The following is a 26,185-nucleotide window of genomic DNA, read 5'->3' as shown; positions in this document are numbered from 1 at the left end:
TAAACTCCTAATATTTTACTTACGTATGAGTATTTAATGTTTACTTGGCTTTCATTTGGATCCATTCTTCTCACACACAGCCATAATGCTCAAATTGGAGCTTTTGAGCATTAACAAACAAATGAACAGTTTGATGTAAGGTCCAAGTGTCAAGTAAATAAATAGAAAGGTGTGTGTGTGTGTGTGTGTGTGTGTGTGTGTGTGTGTGTGTGTGTGTGTGAGAGCTGGGGTGTATTACTGGAGCTGTAAAAGTAAATATGTATCTCATGGTATTTTTGATTTTGATGTTGTTTTTTTTTAAAATATCTATTATAGCTCTTGTAACCACATAAATATTTTTCAGATATAAACAATACAAATAAGCCAAATATTTGATTTGAACAAAGTCACACATTTATGTTCAATATTGGGGCAAATAAATAGAATCACTTTATTTATTTTTTATTTATTTATTTATTTTATTTATTTATTTTTTATTGTTTATTTATTTCACCTAATACAATGCTCATTGGCTAATATGATATAACACACACGTGTTTCTTGGATTTTTTTGTATCTCATAAATTATAGCCCTTCACAAACACCTACTAACCAGTCAGAATGGTCATGGCGTTTTCCCACTTGTGCCTCCCATATTTTTGTACACAGTGCGGAGTTGTGTAACTAATGAAAACTGAATCACATGTCATACAGCGGGCCAAATTACAGTTAGTGAGCAACTCCAGCTTGTTTTCTATTTTGAAATGTTTGAGCCTAGTAAGTTGTGCAATACCACACCATAGCCAGCTAAAACACTCCCCGTTTACATCTGACTGTAGTGCAGATAACGCAGGTCAAGTCAAACCTGGGAGGTTCCTAAATGCACCAGCTGAACTCTGAGACACGACTGACAAAATGACAATATTATAGATATCGTTCTGAGTTTTAATTAATCTTACAGTCAATGGAGAAACCAGGTAAGATGTTTAACTGGGTCGAGGAGTGGAACATCTCTTTTGCAGGCTGTGGATTCAGGAGCATTTACTACGTGGGAGCTTTGAGCTGTATCCTGGAGCGGGCTCCACAGCTGGTTCATGGTGCTTCTAAAATTTGTGGATCTTCCTCTGGGTGTCTCGTGGCTGCAGCTCTCACTGTTGGCATTCCCATTGGTGAGTCACATTTAATGTACACTGCAGATTACAGTTTGTCCAGCTCTTCAACAGTTTGTTTCTTAAAGAGAAATTAAAGAGGAATTCATAAATAAAATGTAACTCTTGGTATCATTCTCATACACAAAATTGACCAATAAAAATATGCAAGTTTATTTTATTTCTACATGCCTTGTTGAATATATGAAAACATTTTGTGTGACATAATTCATGTTTATTGCAATGCGTTGTATTTTTGTATGAAATTTTTATCTTTTTTTCATTTGCACTTGAAGTACCCGTCCATTCATGAAGTTCAGGCATATCTCAAAACAAATGGTGTTGTATCTGACACTAGGCAGTGTATTTCATAAGTTCCTGACACACAAACAGCTGATACAACAGTGAGAGCAAATTCCATAGGTCGCACAGAATTCAAGGTCAAGTGAGCGGACTGTAGAGGAAAACAACTGCTGTGCAATAAAAAACAGACATGTGGATAATGCAATGATACATCATAATGTCACTGGTTCTCTACATTAGCCTGAACATTTGGTTCTGCTCCATTTTCTCCCTCAGAACAGTTGTGTGCTGATATTTTAACCACAGCGAAGGAGGCAAGAAAACACACCTTTGGAGTTTTCCACCCGACCTTCAGCCTGCTCCGGACAGTCAGGGACTCCCTGCTGGAAAAGCTTCCAGAAGATGCCCACCTCCGGGCTTCTGGAAGGCTCTGCGTGTCTCTCACCCGAATAGCTGATGGGAAAAATGTTTTGGTGTCCGAGTTTGCCAGCAGAGAGGAGCTCATTCAGGTTGATCAGATTGGTGACTTTACAGAAAAATTGTTGGGATCTTTTAGGCTTCTCTGTTCTAGTGATCTAACCTCTTTACCTTTGCAGGTTCTCATGTGCAGCTGTTTTTTCCCTGTTTACTGTGGTTTCATTCCACCTTCATACCATGGCATGGTCAGTAGAGCTTAACTTTTTTTTGTATGCTTTCTTTGCTTTTACTGGTCTTATTATTGAAATAAATGAGTAGAGATTTCTGTGCCATAGACCATAGAGAATGGGAAAGAAAAACCGCTTCAAAGCTACAGGAGCATTTTATTGCCAGATTTCAGAGGCAGGTAAATTTGGGAATCATAGAAGTGGAACGGGATATCATTCATATATCATATCAAATCCTTTCTCATCACGCCCTGTTGCAGTTGAGCGAAGACAACCATCTCAGCAGTCTCAGCAAGTTTCATAACATAACCTTACTAATCGGTCGGTGATGTTATGGTGGGCATGGCCATCTAATACAGTCTATGGCTTTCTTGGCTAAAAGACGCAATATCTGGAGGCTTTGTTACAGCCAAAGCTTTTAATTTTTTTCTCTGCTCACACGTTAATTTTAAACTCATTCAAGGTTTACATAAGGTAAGTGGCATAGAGCACACAGGTAAAGAGGCAAGCACACTTTAAATTATGATTGAGCATACAAACAGAGCACACAGCATACATATGATCTTTATTTGAGAGTAGTAATCCACCTTTACTTTATAAATGCTATGGCTGCTTGGTATATGAGGACAGTTCGTGACATGTTTTTGTCACACTAGATCTACTTCGTCATCTCAGCTTGCCATCAATTTTGATCATTTTTCTTTCTTCTAAGCGCTACGTGGATGGAGCACTGAGCAACATGATGCCGTTGTCCGAGCAGAGAAACACCATCACCATGGCGCCATTCTCAGGAGAGAGTGACATTTGCCCCAGAGAAGGGTCATACAATTTCTTTGAAGTCCACTACGGAAACGTCAGCATTCAGGCCAACACAGGGAATGTATATCGAGTCTGTACATCCTTCCTCCCCCCCAGACTTGAGGTGGGTTCATGTTCAGAGCTCACGACTTTAAAGCAGTAGAGTGTACAGTAATGTTTAACTGTTTGTTTGTTTTTTGTGAGGCAGAAGCTGGCTGAGATATGCCACAACGGCTACATGGATGCTCTTTGTTTCCTGAGAGAGAAAGGTGAGATTTTTCCACCTTCATTTTCTTTAGCATTTCTGGTTTACACCATAAAGTTATATTAAAACATGTTATCAACCAACTGTCTCAGATCTGCTTACAGCACAAAATATTCACAGCAGTGCAGTGGTAGGAGCCAAATCTCCTTGCTGTGAGCAGACGAAGGAAGTGGGTCGTGCAGAAGAGAGGATGATGAAGTGTCACAAGGAAAACCATCTGGACCACAGAGTCATTGAGAACCTCCCAGTGGCTATCAAGAAAGGTAAGGAGGTCAAATGAGACGAGCTGATCATCAGATATACAGAAGTTTTTGTAAGACTTTATTTTAATTGAAAAAAAATGTCCTTGTAAGAGCGCTGGTTCAAATGGTAAAGAGGACACAGAAATGGAACAGGAAGAGTGTAATGATTTGGTATGAACATAAAACAATCATCTTTATGTTCGCCTTTCATGGCCATTGGTCCTGGATAAACCCCAGTGGAGGTGGTTGCATTGACTCACAAAACATCAGTTGTGGTGTACAAACCTAAACAAGGGGTCCTGAAAGCCTTTTCAAAGATTAACTTCTGACAGTTAATGACATTTAGTTAAATCGATTATATGTTAATGCTAACAAATTGAAAAAGTATTACATTAGGAGGGCATTACTTGCATCCACCATCTTGATACTGCTGTATTCTTCAAGGTAAGAAGATAGAGGAATCTAATGTAGCTCATATTTAAATAATCATAAAATATTTCTTTACAATATCCTCTCTGCTTTCAGTAAAATGGTAGGCTGTAACAGTCTTTCTGATCTATTCAGTGGATTTATATAGACTGCCAGGTCCACTGAGCAGCAGAATATGATGTAATCTTAAGATTTTAAACTAATGATTTAAATTTCCCATTTTATGTAAAATGTATTAAATTGAGGTTTAAATGAATGAACAGTGTCATTTATACCACACACTAGGTCTCTCACAGGTAGCATGACACATAATTTTATGTAATTTCCACCCTTTGTGTGTCTGTGTTAGTGCTATGTGAGGCATGCAGGGATAGTCATGACAGTAGCAGCTGGAGGCCGCATTACAGGGACTTCCTCACAATGAATTTGTTTACCCATCTACTTACCTTCCTCATCTTACCTGTTGAGCTGACCATCTTTTTTACCAAAAGGTAAAGTGTGAACTGTTTAATCTGAGAGTTCCCTAATATCCTATTCTCTACTGGGCTTTGGAATGAACTTGGGTTAACAACAGCAATTAGTACTTCAATTTCTTTCTTTTTTCTGTGTTTTACTGTGACAGCATGGTGTCATTCAGCTGTACAGCACTTTGCAGATTGTTACTGTGGTCTGCAGATTTCTACAAGCAGAAATGGAGTATTAGCAATGATAGCATCAACAGGTATGTGTACATAAAAATTCACAATTTTACCTCTTTAAAAAAAAACCTGATTTAACCTTAGGATTATTAAATCTCATTTTTGGCTTTCTTTACATATGCCGTGTCTTTGTCACTCCAACAAACTGTATCTGTTGCTAATATTATAAGGAGGTAACATTAATGAAAAGCTCATCCTTTGTGTGATTTTCAGTTTTTTTCCTCTTCATATTCTTCAGCGCATCTCAAGAGAATAACTGCATCTGCAGGTCATCTGGTTCAGACAGCAGGAATCAGAGAGGACGAGACATAAATACACAAACTCTGAAATCAAAGATGACCTCAAATTCTAAAATGAATCTCTGCTGGGACACCAATGGCAACATGGACCTTATGCCCCCAGTCTCAACTAGAACTGCATCTGGCCAGGTGATGTTAAACACACCAGGGAAGGGACGTGTAATCAACCATAAAGAAAGTGGAAAAAAGATTGATTAAAGGAAACCAACAAAGGAAAACAAACAAACAAAAAAACTTCAGCATTTGCTGAACTTGTTGACATCTTATCAACACCATGAGTCTAATTGTAATGTACAACAGGAAAATAAAAGGAAGCCTTTTTCTTCGCAAAGATTGAACAATAGCTACCATGTGATATTGAAACAAAGGTAAAACAAAAGTATAGAAAAAGCATCATCAGTAAATTTTAATGGACAAATGAGTCATTCCGTGTGACCGATATAATCATAAACATAACATAATTCTACAATTCCTAAAGCAAAATAAAAATAAAATAAAACCCATTATATGTTTCGTAACACATTTAAAGGCTGGTGAGATGATGCCTCTGCAGGACCTCTGACATCGAGTCATCACTTTGCATCTCATCAGTTCATAGCACCATGAATGTAACATTTTAATGCTAACCAAGTCCTCCCTGCAAACAGAGGATCACACAAGCTCACACTGATCAGTCAAGTTTATAAAATAAAATTTCTGGAACTTATCTGCTGTTTAAACAGCAGATGTGAAAGTTCTCATTTACTGCATTGCAGTGCAGTGCAGTACAGTACAGTAAAAAGGCAAAACAAAGGTTTAAATGATGTGTGACTGTCTTTGAAAAGACAGTCACACATCATTAGCCACTTTCAGACAAGTATTAATTTGTATTCATCTTACAGCATCTTATCAATGGGCACCCCTGGTCACTCTGTTCTAAAAGTCAGAAGGGCAATCTTATTGGGCCAAACCTAGTAATATTTACGAATCACTTTAAGAAACAGACAGTATAAAAACTGGTGCTGAAGCACCTTAAACCAAAGGTCGGCATAATGATTCATGTGGTTGTCAAAAAAATTCTCTGGAATAATGGTATGTGTGAAAAAAGCTCTGAGGAACATTACCATCACTTATGTCAGGACAGAGCACCATCGATGTTGAACGCACTGTGTCTGAAAGAGGCTACTGTCAAGTCCCTGATTTCACATATTTAAAAAGACTGCAGTGAAGACGATCATGCTGTATATGTTTACAAGATCACAAAGAATTAAAAAGGTGCAGAAAATATATTCTGCAAATTTTCTAAAAAGTCCACTATATGTTTTTTTTTTTAATATTCCACTCAGACACTAATTAAAAAGGAATTTTAAAACCTGACAAAAAAAGAGGTAAGAGCTAAGTTTGCTCAAGTCTCTGTGTGTAGCACAGGCAAGCCCTTTTCCTCATATGCTACCATCTTTTGGTCCGCTGCCTATGTCTGGAATCTGATCTGCAAAGGACTGGGTCATCCACTGTCCGTCTGGGAGCTGGCCATCAGCTGTTTGTGATACAGTCACCTCCTGCGCTCCTTCTGGGGGTGGAGAACACAGAAACAGAAGCATTTTTCTATGCATGTAAGATGTGAACGAATGATGTCTGTAGCAAAGTTCATGCTCATGGTTACTCCAGCTCCTGGCCAGGATTGTGCCATCACTTTAAGACAAATTACATATGTCCGTGCAATTACATAACGCTACATTCACATCTGAGTAACAGACGGACTTATAAAAACTGAAATTTATACAAACTACACAGATTTATGCAAATCATACAAACTCAAGTGTCTCAACAGGTGGAGAATACAACTACCTGAAACTAGGAACCATAAGCGCCGAGGACTGTAGATGAATGTTGGGTGCATCCGAGCTCGCCCTCAGGCTCACCCTATCTGAATGACTTACCTGTATTTTCAGCAGATGAAAACGTGCAGTGACCGTTGCTCTGGCTTTCAGCTTGGCTTCCTTCAGGTCCTCTCTCGACATATGCTCCGCCATAGGCATCTTCATAACCAGGGTCGTATTGTTCTTCCTTTATTGCCAGCCTCTTGGCATCCTCTGTTGATATAAAAGGGGAAGAATTAACAAAATGCTTTAAAAAATTAATAAAATGGACAGGATATTAAATTAATGACTTCACTAATTTTAGTGGCTTTGAGGCATTTCTACAATATTAAAAGTAGGGAAAGTATCTATGGTAAATAACAGCGTAGTAGTTTTACTTTTTAAAAATTGAATTTTAATTAAAATTTCTAATTAAAGCCGCTGTAAAGGTACTTAGTGGTGAAATTCAGGTTAGACAGCCAAGTTACACATTTTTTTAAAAGAAAAAAACAAAACAAAACCCAAACACGCATACGCATGCACACACACACCCACCCACCCACCCAGCCCTGGTCATGCTTACCCTTGGCCAGCTGAAGGTCAAACATGTAGTTGACCTCTTGGATCTCTGTGCTTCTTTGGACACCCTTCAGTTGGTCTCTGAGTTCTCTCAGTTTGATGTAGAAGTGGACTTTGTCCTGAGCACGAGGGAATTGGGCGCAACGAGCACTGGATGAAGGCATCAGAAACAAAGCCTGCAAAGAAGAAATAAACTCTTAAGTAAAGTCTTCAGAATGAAGTATCAGTTACTTTTAAGTATCACACTTGCAGTTCTTAATTTTCTAGTTGTCTATATTGATTTCCTTTGATATCAATATGTTGATCATATCACTTCTAACACAAAATATAAAGGCTTGCACATTCAATTTCGGGTCAGTTCCTATAATTACAAATTTAAGCCTTTATGAACAACATACTAGAAAAATCCTACATTTTTGACATTTTATTCTTAATATTATTTTCACACTTTGAACATTGTCTATTAAATTTATTGAATAAATACAAATAACAGATGAAAATATTTCTTAAATATTCTTGAAGAACAGCATGTATCTGTATCATTTCCACCAATATCTGAAGAAACTTTTAAAAACCTGACTGAAAACTGAGTTCTCACCACGTCACAGTCGGGGATCTTGTGTGGCTGCAAACCAAATTCGAGTTTTTGTGGTTTTTTACCAAACAGTTCTCTGCAGAACATTTCATAGATGCCTGTGGACAAAAGAAGATAACTATTAGCTTAACTGACTTAAGCAAACTGTTTTATGGCAACTATTGCTCTTTGTTAGTAGGTGGGCTTACATTTTCCATTGAACACAGCAATAAGTGGCTTGTATTTTTTCAGCTTCTCCACAAGAATTTTGCCTCCTTCACGCAACTCTTTACTGGTGAGATGAAATGAAAGAAAAAGGTTTATGAAACCTATAAAATATTTATTTTCTAATATGATGACTGAAATCTTTTACAGTCATATACCTTGTAAGATCTTTGCTCCCTGGTGTTGCCCTGGCCACCATGTTGGTGAAGCCCATTTTATACTTAACAGGTAGGACGGTGTCATGCATGTGGTTGAGCTGCTCATCAGTAAATCCAGACAGAAACAAACACTTCCCTGAAATCAAAAAGTGACCAGGTGATTCAGCACCAAAGGCTAATAAATACGGACATTTTATTGAACCTGTGTACCCAGAAGAATTCCATACAGGAAGAGAATTTACAAACTTCACAGAGAAAGGACCAGGACATGTTTTATTCTGTAAGGTAAAAATCTGCACCACTGTGTCAGCAAATCAATAACCTTTCTGAAGCCTAAGATCCATTTTTATGTTACCACAAGACAACTCAAAATAATTACAGTATCATAACTTACAGAAATGATTTCCAGGACCTGGAAACCATCTTCCAATGAAAGCTGCCATCAGACCTGGATTGATACCAATCTGAAAGCAAACCGGTGAGGTTAGCCACGCTTATGTTCACATTATGGTCTAGCAGTGAACTAGACATAATATATAATTATCCAACTAAAAAGTGAATCTTACAATGACATAGTCTAGGTTGTAGTCCAGCAGGTCTGGTAGAGTCTTTTTCATGACCTCCTCCTCTGACATGCCCTTGAAGCGGTCTACTTTCCTCTTTACCTTCTTGAAAGTTTCATCAATCTTCTCCTGTTTCCCATCAGCCTGAGCTGCCTTTTTGGGCTTTGGACCTGGTTTTGCTTTAGGTGCATTTGGGTCTTTTGGTGGCTTTCGTGCCTTTGGGACTTTTGGTGGTGTGGGTGCCCCTGGTTCCTTGGGTTGAGCTGGTCTGCCTCTCTTTTTAGCTGGAGCTACAAGAATTGAGAAAACAAAAATAAAAAAAGATAAGAGACCATGATGTAAATACTGTTGGAAGTCATTTGCTCTTGTGTGGTGTTAAACTGCAGTTTTGGCAGACTATTTCTATATATCATCATGCCCTAATATACAGCAAATAAATTCTATTAAAAAAAAACACCATATATAATGGTAAGACTGTCACACTAAACTAACATTAGATCCTAAACTGAGGATAAAGTGCAACAAGGGGAAAAAGTTTATAACCCGCAGTAGATTTTTCTTTGTGAACAGGCTGCGGTCAGCTGCCCTAGCAAAGCTTCCTCCTTCCTCCAACTTATCAATACATACTTTACACAACTGAGTTACTGACTACACAATATTCATGCTTTGGTTAATAAACTTACTTCCCTTGTCACTGTCTATGAGCAAAAGGAACTCTGAGCGACTGTAGGAAGGAGGAAGCCTTTAAAGCTGAGCACATCATGCTTAGGTGTAGCTCCAGCCAATTTACCTGCTCCTGCTGAACATCATGCAGCAGAAAACAAAACATAAAGGCCTAGTGCCCAGATAGGCAATTTAACTCATAATGTTTTGATGACCCCTATCAGACTAAATTACAGATTAACTGAAGGAATATCATTCCAGCCCATTTTAAACCCTGATCCTAACTTATAACTAGGTGTTAACACAATAAATATATCAAAGTACATTTTGTCAAGTTGGTAGGTTCCAGCTGATCCATCACGGGTTCCGGATTAACCATGTTTGCCATAGCTGGCTCTCCAGCTTGATGCTCTGTATAGTGAAACTGATGTTCAGGAATGACGTCTGAATATTGAGCCTGGAGAGCTTGAAACTGCTGGGCAGACCGAACCCTGAGGTGGAGGAAATTTAGAAAAACAAAACAAAAGCACAAAATGGTTAAGTATTTTTACAACAATCAAGTTGGCTGTGTGAGATGCACTGTGGAGTTAAAACAGATGTTAGCTGGATTACATAAACTATGTGCTTTTTGTTTAGGTCTTTTTGTATTTAGCTGAGTGGTGATAAAAGAGCAAACACATTGATTTTAATCATCTAATTACTAGAGATGGCAAAATACCACTTTTTTATGTCCGATACCGATATCATAAATTTGGATATCTGCCGATACCGATATGAGTCCGATATAGTGTGTTTTTTAATCAATAAAACGGTTTTTTTAATATCTTGCTGCATTTTGTATAAGTTCATACTCAAGTTAAAATAAACAACAACACTAAAGCTATTCTGTTATACCTGTATGTAAAAAATACACTGCCCACAAAATATTTCATAGTTCAGCAATACTGATCAATCAAATAAACTTAAACCTACTCCATCCTTCCTATTCTGGTATTTTAAAGAGTACTTAGCAGAAATATTAAGCAACCTAACTAATAGGGTTGCAAACTCCCAGCAAAAAAAAAAAAAAAGGGAACCACCCCCCACCCTCCACCTCATGATGCTTAATCGACGTAATCAACTATAATTTGATGCAGTGTGAAAAAAAATGCACAGAAATAAATTATTTTTCAAGAATAATTAAATAGATTCAACACCTAGTGGGCCAAAAACAAACAAGAGAGACGGACTCGCGACAGAAAAGCCAATCAGCTGATCATTAATCAGTTTCACGATTGAAGTAGCATCAGGAGAGTGAGAGAGAAGAGGCAGTCGCTCCATATATCGGTTGTTAAGCTTAACGTGGGAATGCTTTACAAACATTCAGAGATGAACTTACACACTTGCTTTACTTCTCTCTGGGATAACTTCATCGGAGATGAAATGCCGGTTTGGTAGTGAGGCTACAAATACACACAGCCGCTCTATCACGTGAGCACACTGCTCCGACGTGCCTATGAGCCGAGTTACACCGTGTCGCAAGTTTTGTGAGGAGCTTTTTTTGATATTTAATGGATCGGATTACATTTTTTATTTCTCTCCGATCCAGTAATTTACGTCCGTATCTGACCGATACCAATACGTAATATCGGATTGGTTCACTTCTACTAATTACAAGATCCCACATGTTTAATTTCAAGCATTTCTGACAGTAGTGCAACTTCATAAACTATTTAGTATAGCACAAACAGATTAAATCTAATTAAAACTAAACAAAAACATCAACAGCCTTAGTGGTTCTGCTATAAAGCAGGTTTACTGTGAATTAAATCACTTCTAAATATAGTAGGTAGAGCAGAAAAACTGGCACCTGACTCTATACTCTTTTCAAAACATTTAATATATGTCCGATTCAACTGAACTTATGGTTTTTGCTTAAACTCCCCCCCCCCCCCCCCCAAAAAAAAACCCCTCTTGATTCTTGTGCCTGAAGAAAAGCAACAGCTTGAATATTAAAAAATCCTGTAAATGAACTGAAATGATTTTGACATCTCTGTGTTAGCAAATCAAACACAACCACATTTTTCCCCCAATTGTGTTCCACGTATCAGATCACATCATAAGAACACTGAGCTCTGATTAAAGAAAATATACACCTTTATAACAATTGTTCATGATCCCAAATGGCATATTATTAAAAATAATGATGTAAAAAACAATACAAAATGTCAAACGGGCAACTATGTGCACATGCTTTCATTTCATAGTATCACACTTTGCCAGTTAGAGGGCAGCTGACATAATCTGGGTCCAGTCTGGCCACACTGTGGTGAGGAGGAAGACTCACCACTGTTGAAGGTACTCCGGAGATACAACAGGCAGTGATCCATTCAGCTTTTCTTCCATCTTTTGGGTGGTTTGACTTTATTAAATAAATCAATACGGATGTTGAAGAAACACAGCTAGGTGATGTACATGTGGTTTAACATATAAGAGTTTGGCAGTACATGAAATTGAACGCATGTGACAGCATACTTTAGTCAGGCTGTGGAGTTGTACAAGACATAAACCAAAACACAAACACCAACAAAAGATAACTTAAATGGCCGTGATACATTAAAGTAAAGTCAAATTACTAATAGCCGAATAGATTTAGTATTTATAACAGTGGATATTTTAAATAGAGCATACAGTATACACCTGCTAAAATGTTTACCCTTTTCTTCCATGGCTATGCTAACTAACAAGCTAACATGAATTAAAACGGTTATACATTTCCTGTTTTAAAACAGGTTTAGAATACGGTGCAATGAGGTAAAAGTTCGCGTTTGTGGCTATCAATTCAGATAATGATGACTATTTGTGGTAATATAAATGCTAAGATTTAATGCTATTCAGTAGCCGTGCCACAAGTACAGCTAATGTTAGCCAACGGCTAGCCGGGCAGTTAACTTAGCATGGATGAATGGCTTCGCTTCCACTAAGACTTCTCCCCATGAAATTGTAAACAATTTCTTAATATTATTACACGTAAAACATACCTGTTGAGGGCACTGATGAAACACTTCTTTTAAGGTAAGATGGTTATTATTTTTCCATATATTCACACACTTCTATTCATAACATTTGAGGTGGAACAGATGCAACAAAGACATGACAATCCTGCTACTCAACTTTGACACCGGAACATCTTAAGGGTAAGATGTAGGGATGAATATGAAAACTGTTCGTTATTGTAATAGGGAAAAATAGCCCTATTGAATATTTTTGCATTATAAAATATTTTTTGATATGTTATTTTTATAAGCATATCGGAGAATAGTGTTTTTAATGCAAATTTGACGGTATAAATCGTTAGAAATGAAAACGACACGCCCCTATTTTCGGATTGGTATGAGCTGCTCGGTTTAAACTCCGTGAGGTTGCTGTCTATTGGTTGACATCAGTCCCTAATTTTGCAATTAGGTGCAGCATTTCTGTATTAAAATATTTTATTTACAACTAACAGTCCCACAGCTATGACAAAACAAGGAAAAATAAGAGGACAGTTTCATTGTTTTTACAGAATTAATTAGAAATGATAAGATGATTCATAACAATAAAGTAGTAACAGCTCAGCTACCACTATTGCAGCATCTTATTACATCTTACAGGTTTAAAGACTACATTGACATACATTTCTTGTTTATTATTAGTTATTAATTATCTCCATTATTAAATTCATGCTGGATGCAAGAGTTATGCAAAAATCAGTAAATTTAGCCTGCTAAGACCTTGTTTTTAGGAGACTTGTATGCAAATTAACAGCGACTATCCCGCTTTTCAAAATGAGATTCATTATTCCCTTTAGAAGCCTAAACATTTTCACACTCAAGTGTTTTTAAAGACCAGTGCAAAATAAAAATGCAAAATTCTCACAAAATCATGAATCAGGTATTTTGATGCAAGTATTTCATTCAAGGCTTTCAAGAAGCATGAGAGAAACTCTAAATAATGAAATGCTCCTGTTCTCATCAAGCTTTGAAAATATGTTTTTTTAACTCAAAAATAAGCATTATTCAGTCTTTATGAATGCTTGACTGTGTTTCTTTTCCTATAGGTTATAACACATTTATAGCTTCTCATGATAACTCAAACAATCAGAGAATAGAAACACGCCAGCGTTAATTTACAGATTTAATAACTCTGCACTTACACATTAGAAATTCCAGAGTATACAGTCAATAAATCAAAAAAAATACAAGTCTATGAAAATACAAAATAAGTCACTGGAAACATGTTTAATAAAAATTCAATAAATAGTATTTAAAAAACAATAACACCAAAAACATGCACATGTGTGAGTGCTGTGGGGGCTTTTCTGTTTTGTGCGTGACACTGTCTGGGGAACAGAGGTCTTCTTCTCTCACAGTGTTACTTCTCATCCTTGGTGAGGCTACTAGGTCAGCTGGTATTTGGTATCTGTTGAGCAAATGTCCCGAGGTGTTACACATCATTATAAGCTGATGAGCATATAATGTGGATGGGCCTTTATGTGTGGGGTTTACATGTTTTCGCCATGCTCGCATTGGGTTCTCTTATGGTACTCCAGCTTCCTTTCACAGTCCAAACACAGACAAGGGTTAGGTTGAAAGAAAACTCTTATTTGGCCCTAGGTGGGAATTTGAGCATGAAAGTTTGTCTGTCTCTAGACCTGTGATTTACTGGCGACCTGTCCGAGGTGTACCCCGCCTTTTTCGCTGTGACTGGGATAGACTCCAGCCCCCTTCCAACCCTAAATTGGATAAGCAGAAAAAAAAAAACAACAACAACCAATGGATGGATGGACACGTAAGCTACTTTTGATAGAATAAACACACAGATTAAACAATCTCAAGTTGTCAAGTTTCATGTGTTTTATGTCATTTGCTCCAAACTGTTTAATCCAGTGGTTCTCAAGCTGTGGGGCAGACCCCACTGATGGAGCACAGAGCTACTGCAGGTGGGATGTGGTTCCAGAGTAAAACCGTGAAGGGAAACTACACTGTATGAGTATTATTCTCTTTAGGTAAAAGAAACAAACAAAAGTTCACTAATGCTAATGTGCCAACCTTTATTTTACTAAAATTCACACTTGGATTTTTTTTTCTTTTTCTGAAAGGAAGTGCCAGAAGAAGTACATAAAAATCTCCTTAGATTTTTATATAAAAGTTGTTTAGTTGTCCCATTTCATCAACTTCCGACTACATGATAACTACACTACCTGAGTGCTCCAGTAGGCAGGCTTGTTTTTTCTCCTCCCCTGAATCTCTTTTATTTCGAGGAGTTGTTGCTGTGCCTGGTTTCTTCATGCAGTGCACTACAGCTTTCATACTCTGGATCTAGCTGCTCCTCTTTGATTGCAATCCTTTTAGCATCCTCTGCAGAACAAAAACATCAGCAGGGAGTCAATGATTTATTTAAGACAAATAAATCTGTGAAAATTGAAAAGACGCACATCTTTTTAAGCAGGTCCCTTTCTGAATTTAACTGAGATAAAGACGGAATAGCAATCGAATGCCTCATGTTTCAGCTGTACTGTGCAGCTGTGATATTTACCTTTAGCTAGCTGCAGGTCAAAAGAGTACTCTGTCTCTTCCACCTCACGGCTCGGTGCCAGGCCTTTCATCTGGTCTCTCAGTTCCTTCAGCTTGATGTAAAAATGCACCTTATCTTGTGCACGAGGAAACTGAGCACAGCGGGGGCTCGATGACGGCATCAAGTAGCACACCTGAAAAGAACATCAAATGCTATGAAGTCTGTTGTTTGTATAGCTGAGCAGATTTATGTTGAAATCATTTCCTGTTTCCACCTACCGTTTCAGTTTTGGGAATTTTGTACGGCTGTAGTCCAAACTCAAGGTTCTTGGCCTTCACACCAAAGGTTTCTTTGCAGAAGATTTCATAAATACCTGTGAAATTTACACAAAAATACCTTCAAAAAATAAAATCAATCAGCTAGTGCTAGTATCAAAACACTTCAACAAAAATGGAAAAAAGAAAATTGTTTGCATCATTTTACCTTTTCCATTAAACGCTGCTATTAATGGCTTGTATTTTTGTAGCTTCTCAAGTAACTGTCGGCCTCCTTCACGGATCTCCTTACTAGGACCAAAAAAAAAAAAAAAAAAGAGGACAAATTTTATTTTAAGTTACAAACTGTCTGTTTTGCATTTAGTTGTAGTCGCTTTAGTTAACTTTACCTGGAGAGATCCTTGCTGCCAGGTGTGGTCCTTTCTACCATATTGGTAAAGCCGATGCTGTATTTCTCTGGCAGGCTCTGGTCATGCATGTAGTTAAGTTGCTGGTCAGTTAGACCTGACAGAAACAGACATTTCCCTGGACAGAAAAGAGGAGCTGAGTATAAAAACAACCAAGTGGCCGTCTAGCACAACACTGGACTCAAACCAGCTTTTTTCCTCCTGATTAATCATGTTTTCCAGTTGTAGAAGCTCTAAATTTACAGAACTGTTATCAGCAGACATTGCTACTTTTTTTGTTTTTGTTTGTTTGTTTGTTTGTTTGTTTGTTTTTTATACCATATGATCATAGCTGATCAACACTACTTTGTAAGGCAATAAGCCTGCAGAACAAGCATGGAGCTACTTCAGGTGAGATATATAAATATATTTATTTTAAAGTAATGATCCATGTTGATATTTTACATCCTGAAGTTGAAATAAGCAACAGAAAATTTTATAGCTAATATTTCTAAGTAGCTACATCTAAAAATGTCTTGATGCATGCTCAATCATCCAGGTAAGTAAATCGACAAAAGTTGATTCTGTTCATCTGGACGTAGCGTTTTCAGTCGGAGAAAGTGCATCCCAGTCACGGAAGCGTTGGATGTAGTCTGTAAGAGATTACAGGATGCCCCCAACTCAGCAACAAAACCACTCTCGGCATCGACCAAGTGTGTTTGCTTTTGGAACTTTGTCTTAATTCCACCTATTTTACATACAAGGGTCAGTTCTACTGGCAGAAACATGGGTGTGCCATGGGCTCCCCAGTTTCACCCATCGTGGCCAATTTGTACATGCTATCCTACCCTGGAACACCACCAAGTCATTGGTTCAGATATGTGGATGACACCTGGGTGAAAATCAAATCTCAGGATGTACCACAATTCATGGATCACATTAATTCAGTGGACCAACACATCAAATTCACCAGGGAGGATATGAAAAGTGGCAATTTTCTTCTTAGACTGTGAGACTGCATTTCGTTGCCTTGTACTTGTGACGTGTGCAATGAGAATAAAGTTGAATTCTATTCTATTCTATTCTATTTCCATCAGTAATGGGGGACATCTAAAAGCTGATGTGTACTGTAAACCTACGCACATGGATCAGTATTTAAGGTTTGACTCTCATCATCCACTGGAGCATAAACTGGGTGTCATCAGGACACTGCAACACAGAGCAAACACCATCCCCACTGACACAGCGGCCAGGGAAGCAGAAGAACATCACATCAAGAAGGCCCTGAGTAAATGTGGTTATCCCAGCTGGACATTTGTCAAAGCTGAGAAGGCGCCTAAAAAAAAGCTCCAGCCGATCTAGGAGAGAAGGACAACTGCAGCCTAAGCAAAAACCTGTAGTGATCTCGTACGTGTCAGGAGTATCGGAACAACTGAGACGCATTTTTTCTAAACACCATGTCTCTGTGGCTTTTAACCCCAAAACATGCTGTGCCAAAAATTGGTCCCCCCCCCAAGGATCGGGTCCCCCGACACAAACAGAGTAACATAGCGTATGCTGTTAAGTGGCAGGAGGATTGCCAGGATTTATACATCAGGGAAAACAAACAACCTCTGGCGAAGTGGATGGCACAACACAGAAGAGCTAACTCGTCAGGCCAGGACTCTGTAGTCTATTTACACCTACAGGCCAGTGGACACTCTTTCAATGATGAGGATGCACACATCCTGAACAGGGAGGAACGCTGGTTTGAGCACGGAGTCAAGGAGGCCATTTACGTGAAAAGGGAAAGACCATCTCTGAATCGAGGAGGGGGCCTAAGGGTACATCTTTCGCCAATTTACAATGCTGTGATTGCAGACATTCCCCAACTCTCTGTGAATGGTACTCATGACCATTGATCACTGGTCTTTGATCACTGAGCTTTGATCAATGGTTGTTGATCAGTGGTCATGAGAATTTGCATATTAATGATCAAGGAACCAACCTCCCAGCCCATTGTTCATTCAGTGGTGCTAGTTTCAGTCATTATACAAATGTACTTTTTATAAGATTGTTGAAACCTGCAGTCAGCTGAGACTGAAGAAGTCACCTAGATGAGTGGTAAAACGTCTCTTTCACTGAAAACGCAACATCCAGATGAACGTCCAGAATCAACTTTTGTGGATACATCTAAAAACTTCAAGGACACTCCCTTATTCTGAAAAACCTACCTAGCAAATCCTAATACTCTATGGGGGATACATCAGAAATAGTGTTGCATAAATGTTTTGCTGACTCTTTAAACATCAATATTCACCTTTGAAAAGCTCTTTAAAATTTGATGTATTCTGTTGCCTGCATTCAAACCTGACAAGTTACAACATTCAGCTGCATTTCATCATCATATTGGCATCTTGGCCACCTTTAAGGTCTCTTAGAACAAGCCTTAGCTATAAAACAATAGTGACAATGCACCCAGAGTGGGTCAAACAGGGTAGAACTGAAAATGAACACTGGCTCATATTTATTATAGTCGGTAATGAAACTGAATTTAAACGTACAGAAATGGTTCCCTGGGTTTGGGTAATGATGTCCTTTGTAAGCTGACAATAGGCCTGGATTAATTCCAATCTGAGGAGAGACACAAAATAATTAAAGACCTAAAGACTGCAAGTTGGCCATGTCACAAACCTAAATCACAATTAGAACAAAAAACAAAAACACAGAACAAAACTGGAAATACAAAATAACTCACTATCAAAATGTCGAGATTGTAGGTAATCACATCTGGCAGTGTTTTAGCCATAACTTCAGCCACTGACATGCCGTTGAAGCGGTTGAGAGCTCTCTTGGCTTTTTTGGCAGCCTCAACCTCGTCGTCCTCCTCACGTGTCTGACCATCCTCCGCTTGCTGTTTCGGAGGTCGACCTCTCTTCTTCTTCACTGGTGTCACGTCTAAGAAAGAAGAGGAATTTATTGAGTACTGAATCAAAAACAAACAAATAAAAAAAAGACAATTAAAATACAGGTGACAGGATCTCAGAGAACGTATATTGAACAACCTATTGAGGAATTTTGATTTGTATTTTATGATGTCTTTTGTCTGGTTCATATGCAGCTCATTCCTTTAAACTGTAGTTAAATGTCTCCAAATTATTCTATGGGAAACAGAAGGCAAAAGTAGTTTTTTGTACAAATGGCAGCACACATATTTAAAATACATCAGATCTGAAACTTCTTGGGAAGAACTACTGTGATTGTAGCATCTTCCATTACCTTTAGGTGGACCTGAAGGCTGGTGCTGAATACTTGGCCCGTGCTGCTGTGTATGCTGTGTGTGTTGAGCATGCTGTATGTGTTGTGTATGTTGATGCCGTGGGTGGTGCAGGAGTGCAAGATCTGGGTGCTGCTGGTGCTCTCTGATGTTCTGCTGAGACACCTGCTCCGGGTAATGATTTGGGGCTGGAAGGTAGTTCGTGTAAAAAGGTTCCTGATAAAAATTTGGATCCCGGTGAACAGATAGCTCGGCCATGACAGGCTCATCCACGGGACCTTCAGTGTAATGGTCCATGCTGGGATAGGGTGCCACATGCTGTACCTCAGGGTACTGCTGGCTGGACTGGTACCTAGTAGAGATGAGGGCGTGAAGAAGTTAAGCAAAAAAAGAAAAGAAAAAAAAGGGACATGAAACAGGATCCAGGTACATCAGGAAAATGTGGTGTGTGGAGAAGTGGGTGAATAAAACTTAAACACAGGACACAATACTTGCAAAAACACATGCGCTGACATCCACTAGTTCATATTTTCTGCATTTCATTTACTGTTTTTTATGTAAAACAGGCACCTCAATTATTGTTCATTGCTTTTATCTAGTTTACTGATCATTTCTGATGATGCAACCTACAAAAACTAACCTTTTTGCACCTCTAATTGTGTATTTTTACAATAATCACAAGGTTGACTAGAATGGAATGAAGATACTTTTGCAGAATATGACGATACAAAGACAAACAGAGGCCAAATGTGTAAACTATTCATTTTAACCTTGCGTGAACTGACGTGACTCTCTACAGGTGACAAAGTTTACAAGTGCAGTTAAAAAAAGGCCTGTAGCAAACAAAGGTGTAATAAATGCTGGATAATGCGCTGGTATGTTAAAAATGTAAGAAAAAATATTTTAAATTAGTCAGACAAACATAACAGAATATATCAAGATATTCAGATTGCACAAGTATTGTTTTTCTTTTGCATGCCTAAATTTAAATCCAGAGTATTTCTGTTTCATATTATTCCTACATAATTACCCCTACTTCCCTTTAATCAGGAATCATGGATTACGGTAGTCAATTATCCTTCACAATTACACTTATCAGTTGCTACAATCCTAAATATAAAGTATACAAATGTGTAGGCTATGATGTCGAGTGTCAAATGACATTTATTTTCCTCCATCATGCATGAAAATGAAAACGAGTCGAGGAGATAACATGACAAGTTTCCCCAGACCTCCTGCCACCTCCAACACCAACTCACCACTGCTGAAAATAATCCGAGGGAACCGTCAGTGAAGTAAACTGGTTTTCTTCCATCTTAACTGTTGACTTATTTGAATACATTAACATTTATTCTGCTGCCAAACTCATGGATAAACATGAGAAATGTAAGCGGTAAAGCGCACACAGTAGCTTGTTGGCACAAAGGCAGATGCTACAGGAAGGTTTAGCTAACAGCAAACTGACGAGATTTCGAAGTTCTACAGTTGTTTTAAAAACGCAATTTAATATTAACAAACATAAATGTAAATGGGTAAAGTAACATACCTGTCATACATTTCTTTAGCTTTCAAATAAGGAAATAGGGACTGGGAGTCTTCCCAAAACAAAGACCATTTAAACGCTCAACATTTCGATTTGATCCGGTTGGCTGAAATGCTTACCGCCGCCTTGTGGTCACTGTGCGTACTGCAGGGATCGGATTTCGACGAGTATTTTAAATGCATCGGTGACGTCATATAATCGATAGAAAACTAAGAAGAACATTGCAGATCATTTAGAACTGTATTCGTGAAATCTGACACATAACACTTATTATAGAGCCTTGTACTAAAACTTTGCGAGATAACGCAAGCTACCGCTAAGCGGCGACAGACGGCACTTATCGCCGTGTATCAATACGAGTTTATGCTGTAGAAGAGTACTGCAACCGAAGATGGTTTATTTACGGAAAGCTCATTACTTCTCCATAAAATCAGAGGCGGATTTATCGTACAATTGAGAGGAAATAAGAGTCCATGGAAAAAAAGACAGAGTGAGGACTCTCTATCAAAGAATTGCCAGTAGTTAGATAAACGTCACGATCTGCTTCTGGTCCTCAATGACAGACACTTGACTTTAAGCTAGTAAGAATGAGCTTTAGACTGTGGACATTTACTTATTTGTGACGGGAACAATTAAGTTAAGGTTTTAAAGTGTAGTTCTGTGTTAACAGTCTCCGTGTTTGGATGTTTTTAAACAGCGTGTTTTATGGCTAATCAGTAGCATCATGTGAATGGATAGCGGCTGTGGATGTGTGAATTATTCATATACAGTGCATCTGTACAATATGTGCAGTCTGCCATACATTTGTAATATGAAAAGGGATACTTTAGCTACATGGTAGTACTTTGACAGTGCTGCATGCACAGCGTCCCGGCGTTGTATTGAGTTTTTAAACATCTTCAACTAAATGGCAGTGGTGCTAATTTTAGTAGACAGCTATAGTTTTATTTAAGAAGAAAAGGGGATGCTTATATTTTTAGCACCAGATTGAAAAGGAGAGCTGAAAATGTATTGTTTATCTATACTAATTTCTATCTCTTCATATATTGTGTGCTGTTTTTGACCAGTGTTTTGAACCTGGTCACTTATCTTTTCCTCCAGGTTGAGTCAGATCAGTCTGTGAAGATGCCAGCTGGGGTGTCTTGGGCTCGGTACGTCCGGATGTTAGGAGCCAGTGTTTTGGCCATGTTTGCAGGAGCACAGGCTGTCCATCAATACTACCTGCCTGATCTGGTGAGGGACAAAATTAAGCCTTAGGTATCAACAGAAGTAAACAAAGGCCAAAACTGGAAGCTTCTATTTACCAAATCGACCCAGGATTGTACTATACTGTCTAGTATGGGAAAACATTGTCAAACATTGGCCTGGTCGAACAAACACTTCAGTCTATCCCATGCAGAGACCTTCATCAAGGATGCCAAGATTTAGGTTTTCTGGTCACCAGAAAAGTGAAGCCAAAATTCAGGGAGTTGTTTTCTTTGGTCCTGAAATCCCTGAACTGGTGCATGACGATGAGTTCAAAAAGAAAGTGAGTAAGCAGCATGGGAAGCATTTGTGCAGGCTAACAGAGTTTTTTACATTCTCATCTCTCCTTTTTATCTGGAAATCTTGATGATGTCAGCAATGAACACGGGAAATGATTTTGTAGAAATATCAAAGTAAAAGAAAACCAATAGCAGCGAAAATTTAATCTGAGCATAAACTGCTTGTTCTTGCAGAGAGAGACGGGTGTGCGGTCCAAGCGTATAAGCAAGTGCCTTAAACCTTTTTGGAGCACACCGACTTCTTTTTATTTGGAATTTAATTAAACAGAAATAATCTTTAAAACAATTTTGGTGGTACATTCTTTAAATTCCAGATGTTTTATTATTATATTACACTGATATTGAAAAGTTTCAGAATGTCAGTGACGTGTATCTCAGAAATCTGATCAGTAAGCTTATATCGGATCGATAAAGAGCTGACGTTGTGAAGTTATAAGTAGCAAACAAAAAATATTTTTTGTAGAGCAGTGTTATGACCAGTTTTACAGCCTCCTTACTGACAAAGACATTACCATTGGCCCACCATACTATATGAAAGTACATCTTTATTGTTTCCTTTGATTTCAAAGGAAGACTGCAGTCTTTCTTTGTATTGATGTTGCCTTAATGTGGGAAAAAAAGATAATGTTGAAATCACAACAACAGTCTTCTCAAGGCGCTTTATATTGTACAGTAGATCGTACAATAATAGATACAGAGAAAAACCCAACAATCATATGACCCCCTATGAGCAAGCACTTTGGCGACAGTGGGAAGGAAAAATTCCCTTTTAACAGGAAGAAACCTCCGGTTGAACCAGGCTCAGGGAGGGGCGGCCATCTGCTGTGACCGGTTGGGGTGAGAGAAGTTTGCGTTTACTACCTGTTGTGGTGGTCACTCAAAATCCATCAACTCAGCCATTCTGCTGAGCATCACATCAAAAATGGCATCACTGCCAACCCAGACACCTCAAGCTGCTGTCACTGTTTCTCAGCTGGAAGTATGTTGATGTCCGATTCTTTGGTTAGAGTTGACATATTATGCAGGGAAATTGTGGTTGGAATTTGTGAGCAGTTTGTATTCACAGATGCATCCAACCAATGAGCTTTCACCTGTCAGGCTGAGTTAAACGTGCTTGCTGTTCTCTTTCAGAGTATACCAGACGTCCCACCAAAGCCTGGTGAGCTTCGAACGGAGCTGCAGGGCTACAAAGTCAGAGAAGAAGCCTTAAAGAAGGTTAAATCTGAACGAGATACCGGCTGATGTGGATCTACATCCTCTGTGTGACAGACACTGAAAGAAGCGGATAGCACTAGCCCCACTATGTCATGTGTGGGATGTCTGCACATAAATATCTTCTGTGGTTTCTTCTAATGGGACAAACAGGAGAAGAATAAAGTACCATACCATTGGCTATCAGGGATCTTAAGGATCTTATCCGGATTGTCTCCCCCCCCCCCCCCCCCCCCCCCCCCGCTGTTATTGCATTTCTTCTTCCTTCTTGAATGTGTTTGCATTGTTGAAGTGCAAAATACTCTGAGGTTTTAATCATGAAAACATATAGCGGGAGTTGGAGTCATGAAAGAGTTTATGGCCTCCACCATGGAGATAAAAATGTTTTCAATTAAAAAAAGACATCAAACAAGAATTTTGGCAGCACTTTGTGGTACATGAGAGTGATTTAAACTGAAATGCATACAATTTCCTTTTTTGGAACAAAAAAATTTAATAGATATTTTTTGGGGCGGGGGAGTTGTTCCACTCATTGGATGACAGCATGAGACTTATGATTTTTAATGTTGACTGTAATTGGTTAGGGAGGGGGATATGAAGTGTTCTTAGTATAGTGTGGCATGCAATGCATTCATTTGATCACATTTTTTGTTGTATTCAAGCTTGAAGTGCTTTTCATCAAAATAGCTTTTGACAGTCCTTTTTTTTAAGATCACAAGTCTAAACTCCTACATGTTGGCAGGCGTAAAGTTTAAGTTAAGGTTAAATAACAATGGAAATAATGCCTTTCAATTGATAAGTGCTACAGAGAAGTAGAGTGTCAAATTATTTTTTACGAAGGAGTACATAAGTAAAGTAATAAGACCCCAACACTGATTGTTTGAGGGAGCTCCTATCTATCAATACAAACTGACACTATAACTGAGAGGGTTACACATAAGCCAAGATGGTGTTATAATTTCCAGAGGAGAAAGGTTTTTTTAAAAACTTTAATTTGGGCCTAGCTTTTACACATTTATTAATCGTGTTCAGTTGATAGTTATATAAATGCTGTTTAAATGGCTTTACCATGCAAGTATTGTAGATAATGTTTCAGGCAGCATATTTGATGGGAAGACTGGCTTCCGATCAAATATTATTGCCCTGCTTCTCTTCTGACCAGTTCATAAGCAAGTAAGGTTTATTTATGTAGCACTTTCCAAGAACAAACTTCACAATAAAGTACTTTACAAAGTGGTAAAAACCTGGTGGTCACAACAAAAGCACAGTCACCAGTACTTGTATTGCTCAGCACTGTTGGATAAGAATATGGCTAAGACAGAAGGAATGTAACTTAGTACGTTTACTCAAGTACTTTACTGAAAAACAGTACTTCATACTTTATTTACGTATTTCTGTGTTGTGCTACTTTCTGCTTCTGCTCCGCTATATGGATGCAGATGTCGTGCTTTGTACTCCATGCCGTACATTTTTAAATTGTAGGTTCGATAGTTTATAGACAGATCTTTTCTTCCCTGTTCATGGTTTCGGTGTGCCAACCCAGTGAAAACATCCTGGACACAGGCTGACCCCGACCTGCGTATCATAGCAACAGGTTCAAACAAAAGGGGAAAAGATGGCGGCGCGGAGGGAGGAAGACGCAGCTGTTTATCTGGAGAAACACAAACTCATCGAGCTTATGGACAACCTGACTAGCATGCTCTTCTTTTACAGACCCGGTTAGAGCTTATTTGGTCTTTTCTTATACAGGCACTGCATCCGGTTGTGCTAAAAACAAAAAGCTACTGCAAAAGCTGGAAAGTTAGCTCATATGTACTTACTGGGAAACTAAAGGACTAAAACACCTGTTTGTTTACCCAGAACAGTTTTTGAGCAGGGGATTATAATGAACTGAAATCCAGCTGTAAAATATTGCAGACATAGCCTTTGTTGCTCTACATACTTATTTTGTGCTAGATAAAATATTCATTGGTTAACTGCTCTTTCTCTTGAGAGAAATGTCTGTTTTGTGTTACTCTAACATGGTACTAACATTTTGCTTTTAATTTTCATCACCATATGTCCACCATGATTGTTTTGTTTTACATTGTTTCTTGTGTATTTTTTCAGAGAAACCCAGGGAGTTTCTTATTGAAAAACTGGAGCAGCTAAAGCTGTCTCAACAGAGTGGTGTGATTGGGCCAAATCTGTTCGATGACTCTAACCTGGATGTAGTCTTTAGGATTATGGACCCTGATAATAAACAATACATCTCTTTTGTCCAGTACAAACAAGGTGAGTGCTGAACTACAGGGACAGGAAGCGACACCTTAAATACTTGGGATGGAGCTGAATGAGACGTAAAATGAAGGAATCAACAATGAAGCACTGTTGCTTTACAACCCAAAGATACTGGGTTCAAATCTAGTCTGGGGCCTTTCTGTGACGAGTTTGAACGTCCTCCCCTTATTGTTTCTCTTCACAGACCTCAAAATTATGTAGCAAATGTATTCATTCTTTATATAGCAAAATGTTATTGTAATAATAATAACCATTCATCCCCACAGCTTTGACAATGATGGGCATAAAAGACATCAATGAATGTCCCGATGGTGTAAATGAAGATCGGATATCCCATGAGACGTTCAAAACAGAAGCGTAAGTAGAGCTTAGCAGTGGTACAAACACAGTGTTTACCAGAATTTTAATACGCAGCGTTTTGCGAGGGCGATTGTTAACTTATTTTTCTGTTACAGGACACAAGGTCTGGAGAGGTGCTCAGCAACTTATGTACAGCTGTGAAGTGTTGAGGCTACTGCCCAGCCCAGCTTTGAACTGTTTAGTTTGAAATGTTAAAATGTGTATCTTTATCTACCAATAAATTCAAACCAAAAAAGGCACAGCATTAATGGTTTGTTTTTGCCTTTGTTTGTAGTCAATACAGCCTGTTGAAATGACCTCTGTCTGTCATTATCCACATCTATGTTCATGTTTAACATTATATTCACGATTGTTAGTACTTCTGCTAGCACTAGAACCGCAGTAAAACA

The 26,185-nt window shown here is 38.4% G+C and overlaps 5 protein-coding genes across 18 annotated transcripts; 3 read left to right on the top strand and 2 right to left on the bottom strand.

Moving 5' to 3' along the window:
* Nucleotides 1-857: 857 nt before the first annotated feature.
* On the top strand, nucleotides 858-6,316 carry LOC147325121 (patatin-like phospholipase domain-containing protein 2). Of its 3 annotated transcripts, none has more exons than XM_086299438.1 (9): nucleotides 858-1,148; nucleotides 1,707-1,939; nucleotides 2,027-2,092; nucleotides 2,787-2,996; nucleotides 3,081-3,141; nucleotides 3,230-3,400; nucleotides 4,158-4,299; nucleotides 4,431-4,529; nucleotides 4,745-6,316. In XM_086299438.1, the coding sequence occupies exons 1-9, from the start codon at nucleotides 944-946 to the stop codon at nucleotides 5,001-5,003; spliced, it is 1,446 nt and encodes a 481-aa protein (XP_086155564.1). In that variant the 5' UTR covers nucleotides 858-943; the 3' UTR covers nucleotides 5,004-6,316. The 3 variants fall into 3 exon arrangements, with proteins under 3 accessions (XP_086155564.1, XP_086155565.1, XP_086155563.1); XM_086299439.1 differs by having other exon boundaries at nucleotides 4,720-4,910; XM_086299437.1 differs by having other exon boundaries at nucleotides 1,707-2,092.
* On the bottom strand, nucleotides 5,188-12,584 carry LOC147325120 (G/T mismatch-specific thymine DNA glycosylase-like). 2 transcript variants are annotated; one of them, XM_086299440.1, is made up of 11 exons: nucleotides 12,426-12,584; nucleotides 11,732-11,806; nucleotides 9,730-9,896; nucleotides 8,746-9,032; nucleotides 8,574-8,643; nucleotides 8,180-8,315; nucleotides 8,006-8,088; nucleotides 7,821-7,915; nucleotides 7,227-7,398; nucleotides 6,725-6,877; nucleotides 5,188-6,354 (listed from the first exon to the last, which is right to left on the bottom strand). In XM_086299440.1, exons 2-11 carry the CDS (start codon nucleotides 11,788-11,790, stop codon nucleotides 6,227-6,229), a joined length of 1,350 nt encoding a protein of 449 aa, XP_086155566.1. In that variant the 5' UTR covers nucleotides 11,791-11,806; nucleotides 12,426-12,584; the 3' UTR covers nucleotides 5,188-6,226. The 2 variants fall into 2 exon arrangements, with proteins under 2 accessions (XP_086155566.1, XP_086155567.1); XM_086299441.1 differs by lacking the exon at nucleotides 11,732-11,806 and having other exon boundaries at nucleotides 12,426-12,581.
* A 959-nt stretch (nucleotides 12,585-13,543) lies between these two features.
* Nucleotides 13,544-20,727, bottom strand: tdg.2 (thymine DNA glycosylase, tandem duplicate 2). Of its 8 annotated transcripts, XR_015130286.1 has the most exons (12): nucleotides 20,117-20,512; nucleotides 18,860-19,209; nucleotides 18,339-18,538; nucleotides 18,145-18,214; nucleotides 15,605-15,740; nucleotides 15,424-15,506; nucleotides 15,219-15,313; nucleotides 14,962-15,133; nucleotides 14,627-14,783; nucleotides 14,078-14,158; nucleotides 13,932-13,979; nucleotides 13,544-13,845 (listed from the first exon to the last, which is right to left on the bottom strand). XR_015130286.1 is itself a non-coding variant. In XM_086299431.1 (9 exons), the coding sequence occupies exons 1-9, from the start codon at nucleotides 20,203-20,205 to the stop codon at nucleotides 14,677-14,679; spliced, it is 1,302 nt and encodes a 433-aa protein (XP_086155557.1). In that variant the 5' UTR covers nucleotides 20,206-20,512; the 3' UTR covers nucleotides 13,544-14,676. The 8 variants fall into 8 exon arrangements, 1 of the variants encoding a protein (XP_086155557.1); XR_015130284.1 differs by having other exon boundaries at nucleotides 13,932-14,158; XR_015130285.1 differs by having other exon boundaries at nucleotides 13,544-13,979.
* Nucleotides 20,062-24,399, top strand: uqcc6 (ubiquinol-cytochrome c reductase complex assembly factor 6). Of its 4 annotated transcripts, none has more exons than XM_086299435.1 (3): nucleotides 20,062-20,152; nucleotides 21,502-21,633; nucleotides 23,076-24,399. In XM_086299435.1, the coding sequence occupies exons 2-3, from the start codon at nucleotides 21,526-21,528 to the stop codon at nucleotides 23,184-23,186; spliced, it is 219 nt and encodes a 72-aa protein (XP_086155561.1). In that variant the 5' UTR covers nucleotides 20,062-20,152; nucleotides 21,502-21,525; the 3' UTR covers nucleotides 23,187-24,399. The 4 variants fall into 4 exon arrangements, with proteins under 4 accessions (XP_086155561.1, XP_086155559.1, XP_086155560.1 ...); XM_086299433.1 differs by lacking the exon at nucleotides 20,062-20,152 and adding an exon at nucleotides 20,839-20,981; XM_086299434.1 differs by lacking the exon at nucleotides 20,062-20,152 and adding an exon at nucleotides 20,927-20,981 and having other exon boundaries at nucleotides 21,468-21,633.
* Nucleotides 24,400-24,595: 196 nt separating this feature from the next.
* Nucleotides 24,596-26,138, top strand: efcab10 (EF-hand calcium binding domain 10). The gene is made up of 4 exons (XM_086299432.1): nucleotides 24,596-24,874; nucleotides 25,266-25,430; nucleotides 25,703-25,793; nucleotides 25,892-26,138. The coding sequence occupies exons 1-4, from the start codon at nucleotides 24,772-24,774 to the stop codon at nucleotides 25,935-25,937; spliced, it is 405 nt and encodes a 134-aa protein (XP_086155558.1). The 5' UTR covers nucleotides 24,596-24,771; the 3' UTR covers nucleotides 25,938-26,138.
* Nucleotides 26,139-26,185: the final 47 nt, after the last annotated feature.

This window comes from Aulonocara sp. 'chitande type north' Nkhata Bay, linkage group LG7, assembly GCF_057382095.1.
Source record: "Aulonocara sp. 'chitande type north' Nkhata Bay isolate Kocher_YH1m ecotype deep benthic linkage group LG7, A_spYH_male_GT1.1, whole genome shotgun sequence".
Lineage (NCBI taxonomy): Eukaryota > Metazoa > Chordata > Actinopteri > Cichliformes > Cichlidae > Aulonocara > Aulonocara sp. 'chitande type north' Nkhata Bay.
Note: the sequence above shows the minus strand (reverse complement) of the source record. Positions and strands in the feature narration are given on the sequence as shown.

What these genes read in the sequence shown, in the direction of transcription:
- uqcc6 (XM_086299435.1), top strand. Translation starts at nt 21,526, where the DNA reads ATGCCAGCTGGGGTGTCTTGGGCTCGGTACGTCCGGATGTTAGGAGCC. An exon ending in AATACTACCTGCCTGATCTG is followed by an intron (nt 21,634 to 23,075) that starts GTGAGGGACAAA and finishes GTTCTCTTTCAG; the next exon opens with AGTATACCAGACGTCCCACC.
- tdg.2 (XM_086299431.1), bottom strand. Translation starts at nt 20,205, where the DNA reads ATGTTAATGTATTCAAATAAGTCAACAGTTAAGATGGAAGAAAACCAG. An exon ending in TCGGATTATTTTCAGCAGTG is followed by an intron (nt 19,210 to 20,116) that starts GTGAGTTGGTGT and finishes CATCTCTACTAG; the next exon opens with GTACCAGTCCAGCCAGCAGT. An exon ending in AAACCCAGGGAACCATTTCT is followed by an intron (nt 15,741 to 18,144) that starts GTACGTTTAAAT and finishes TTTTCTGTCCAG; the next exon opens with GGAAATGTCTGTTTCTGTCA.
- LOC147325120 (XM_086299440.1), bottom strand. Translation starts at nt 11,790, where the DNA reads ATGGAAGAAAAGCTGAATGGATCACTGCCTGTTGTATCTCCGGAGTAC. An exon ending in CCGGAGTACCTTCAACAGTG is followed by an intron (nt 9,897 to 11,731) that starts GTGAGTCTTCCT and finishes CCTCCACCTCAG; the next exon opens with GGTTCGGTCTGCCCAGCAGT. An exon ending in TTCATCTGCTGAAAATACAG is followed by an intron (nt 6,355 to 6,724) that starts GTAAGTCATTCA and finishes CTCCACCCCCAG; the next exon opens with AAGGAGCGCAGGAGGTGACT.
- LOC147325121 (XM_086299437.1), top strand. Translation starts at nt 944, where the DNA reads ATGGAGAAACCAGGTAAGATGTTTAACTGGGTCGAGGAGTGGAACATC. An exon ending in CCCAGTGGCTATCAAGAAAG is followed by an intron (nt 3,401 to 4,157) that starts GTAAGGAGGTCA and finishes TGTCTGTGTTAG; the next exon opens with TGCTATGTGAGGCATGCAGG. An exon ending in AGCAATGATAGCATCAACAG is followed by an intron (nt 4,530 to 4,744) that starts GTATGTGTACAT and finishes CATATTCTTCAG; the next exon opens with CGCATCTCAAGAGAATAACT.
- efcab10 (XM_086299432.1), top strand. Translation starts at nt 24,772, where the DNA reads ATGGCGGCGCGGAGGGAGGAAGACGCAGCTGTTTATCTGGAGAAACAC. An exon ending in TTTTGTCCAGTACAAACAAG is followed by an intron (nt 25,431 to 25,702) that starts GTGAGTGCTGAA and finishes TCATCCCCACAG; the next exon opens with CTTTGACAATGATGGGCATA. An exon ending in GAGACGTTCAAAACAGAAGC is followed by an intron (nt 25,794 to 25,891) that starts GTAAGTAGAGCT and finishes TTTCTGTTACAG; the next exon opens with GACACAAGGTCTGGAGAGGT.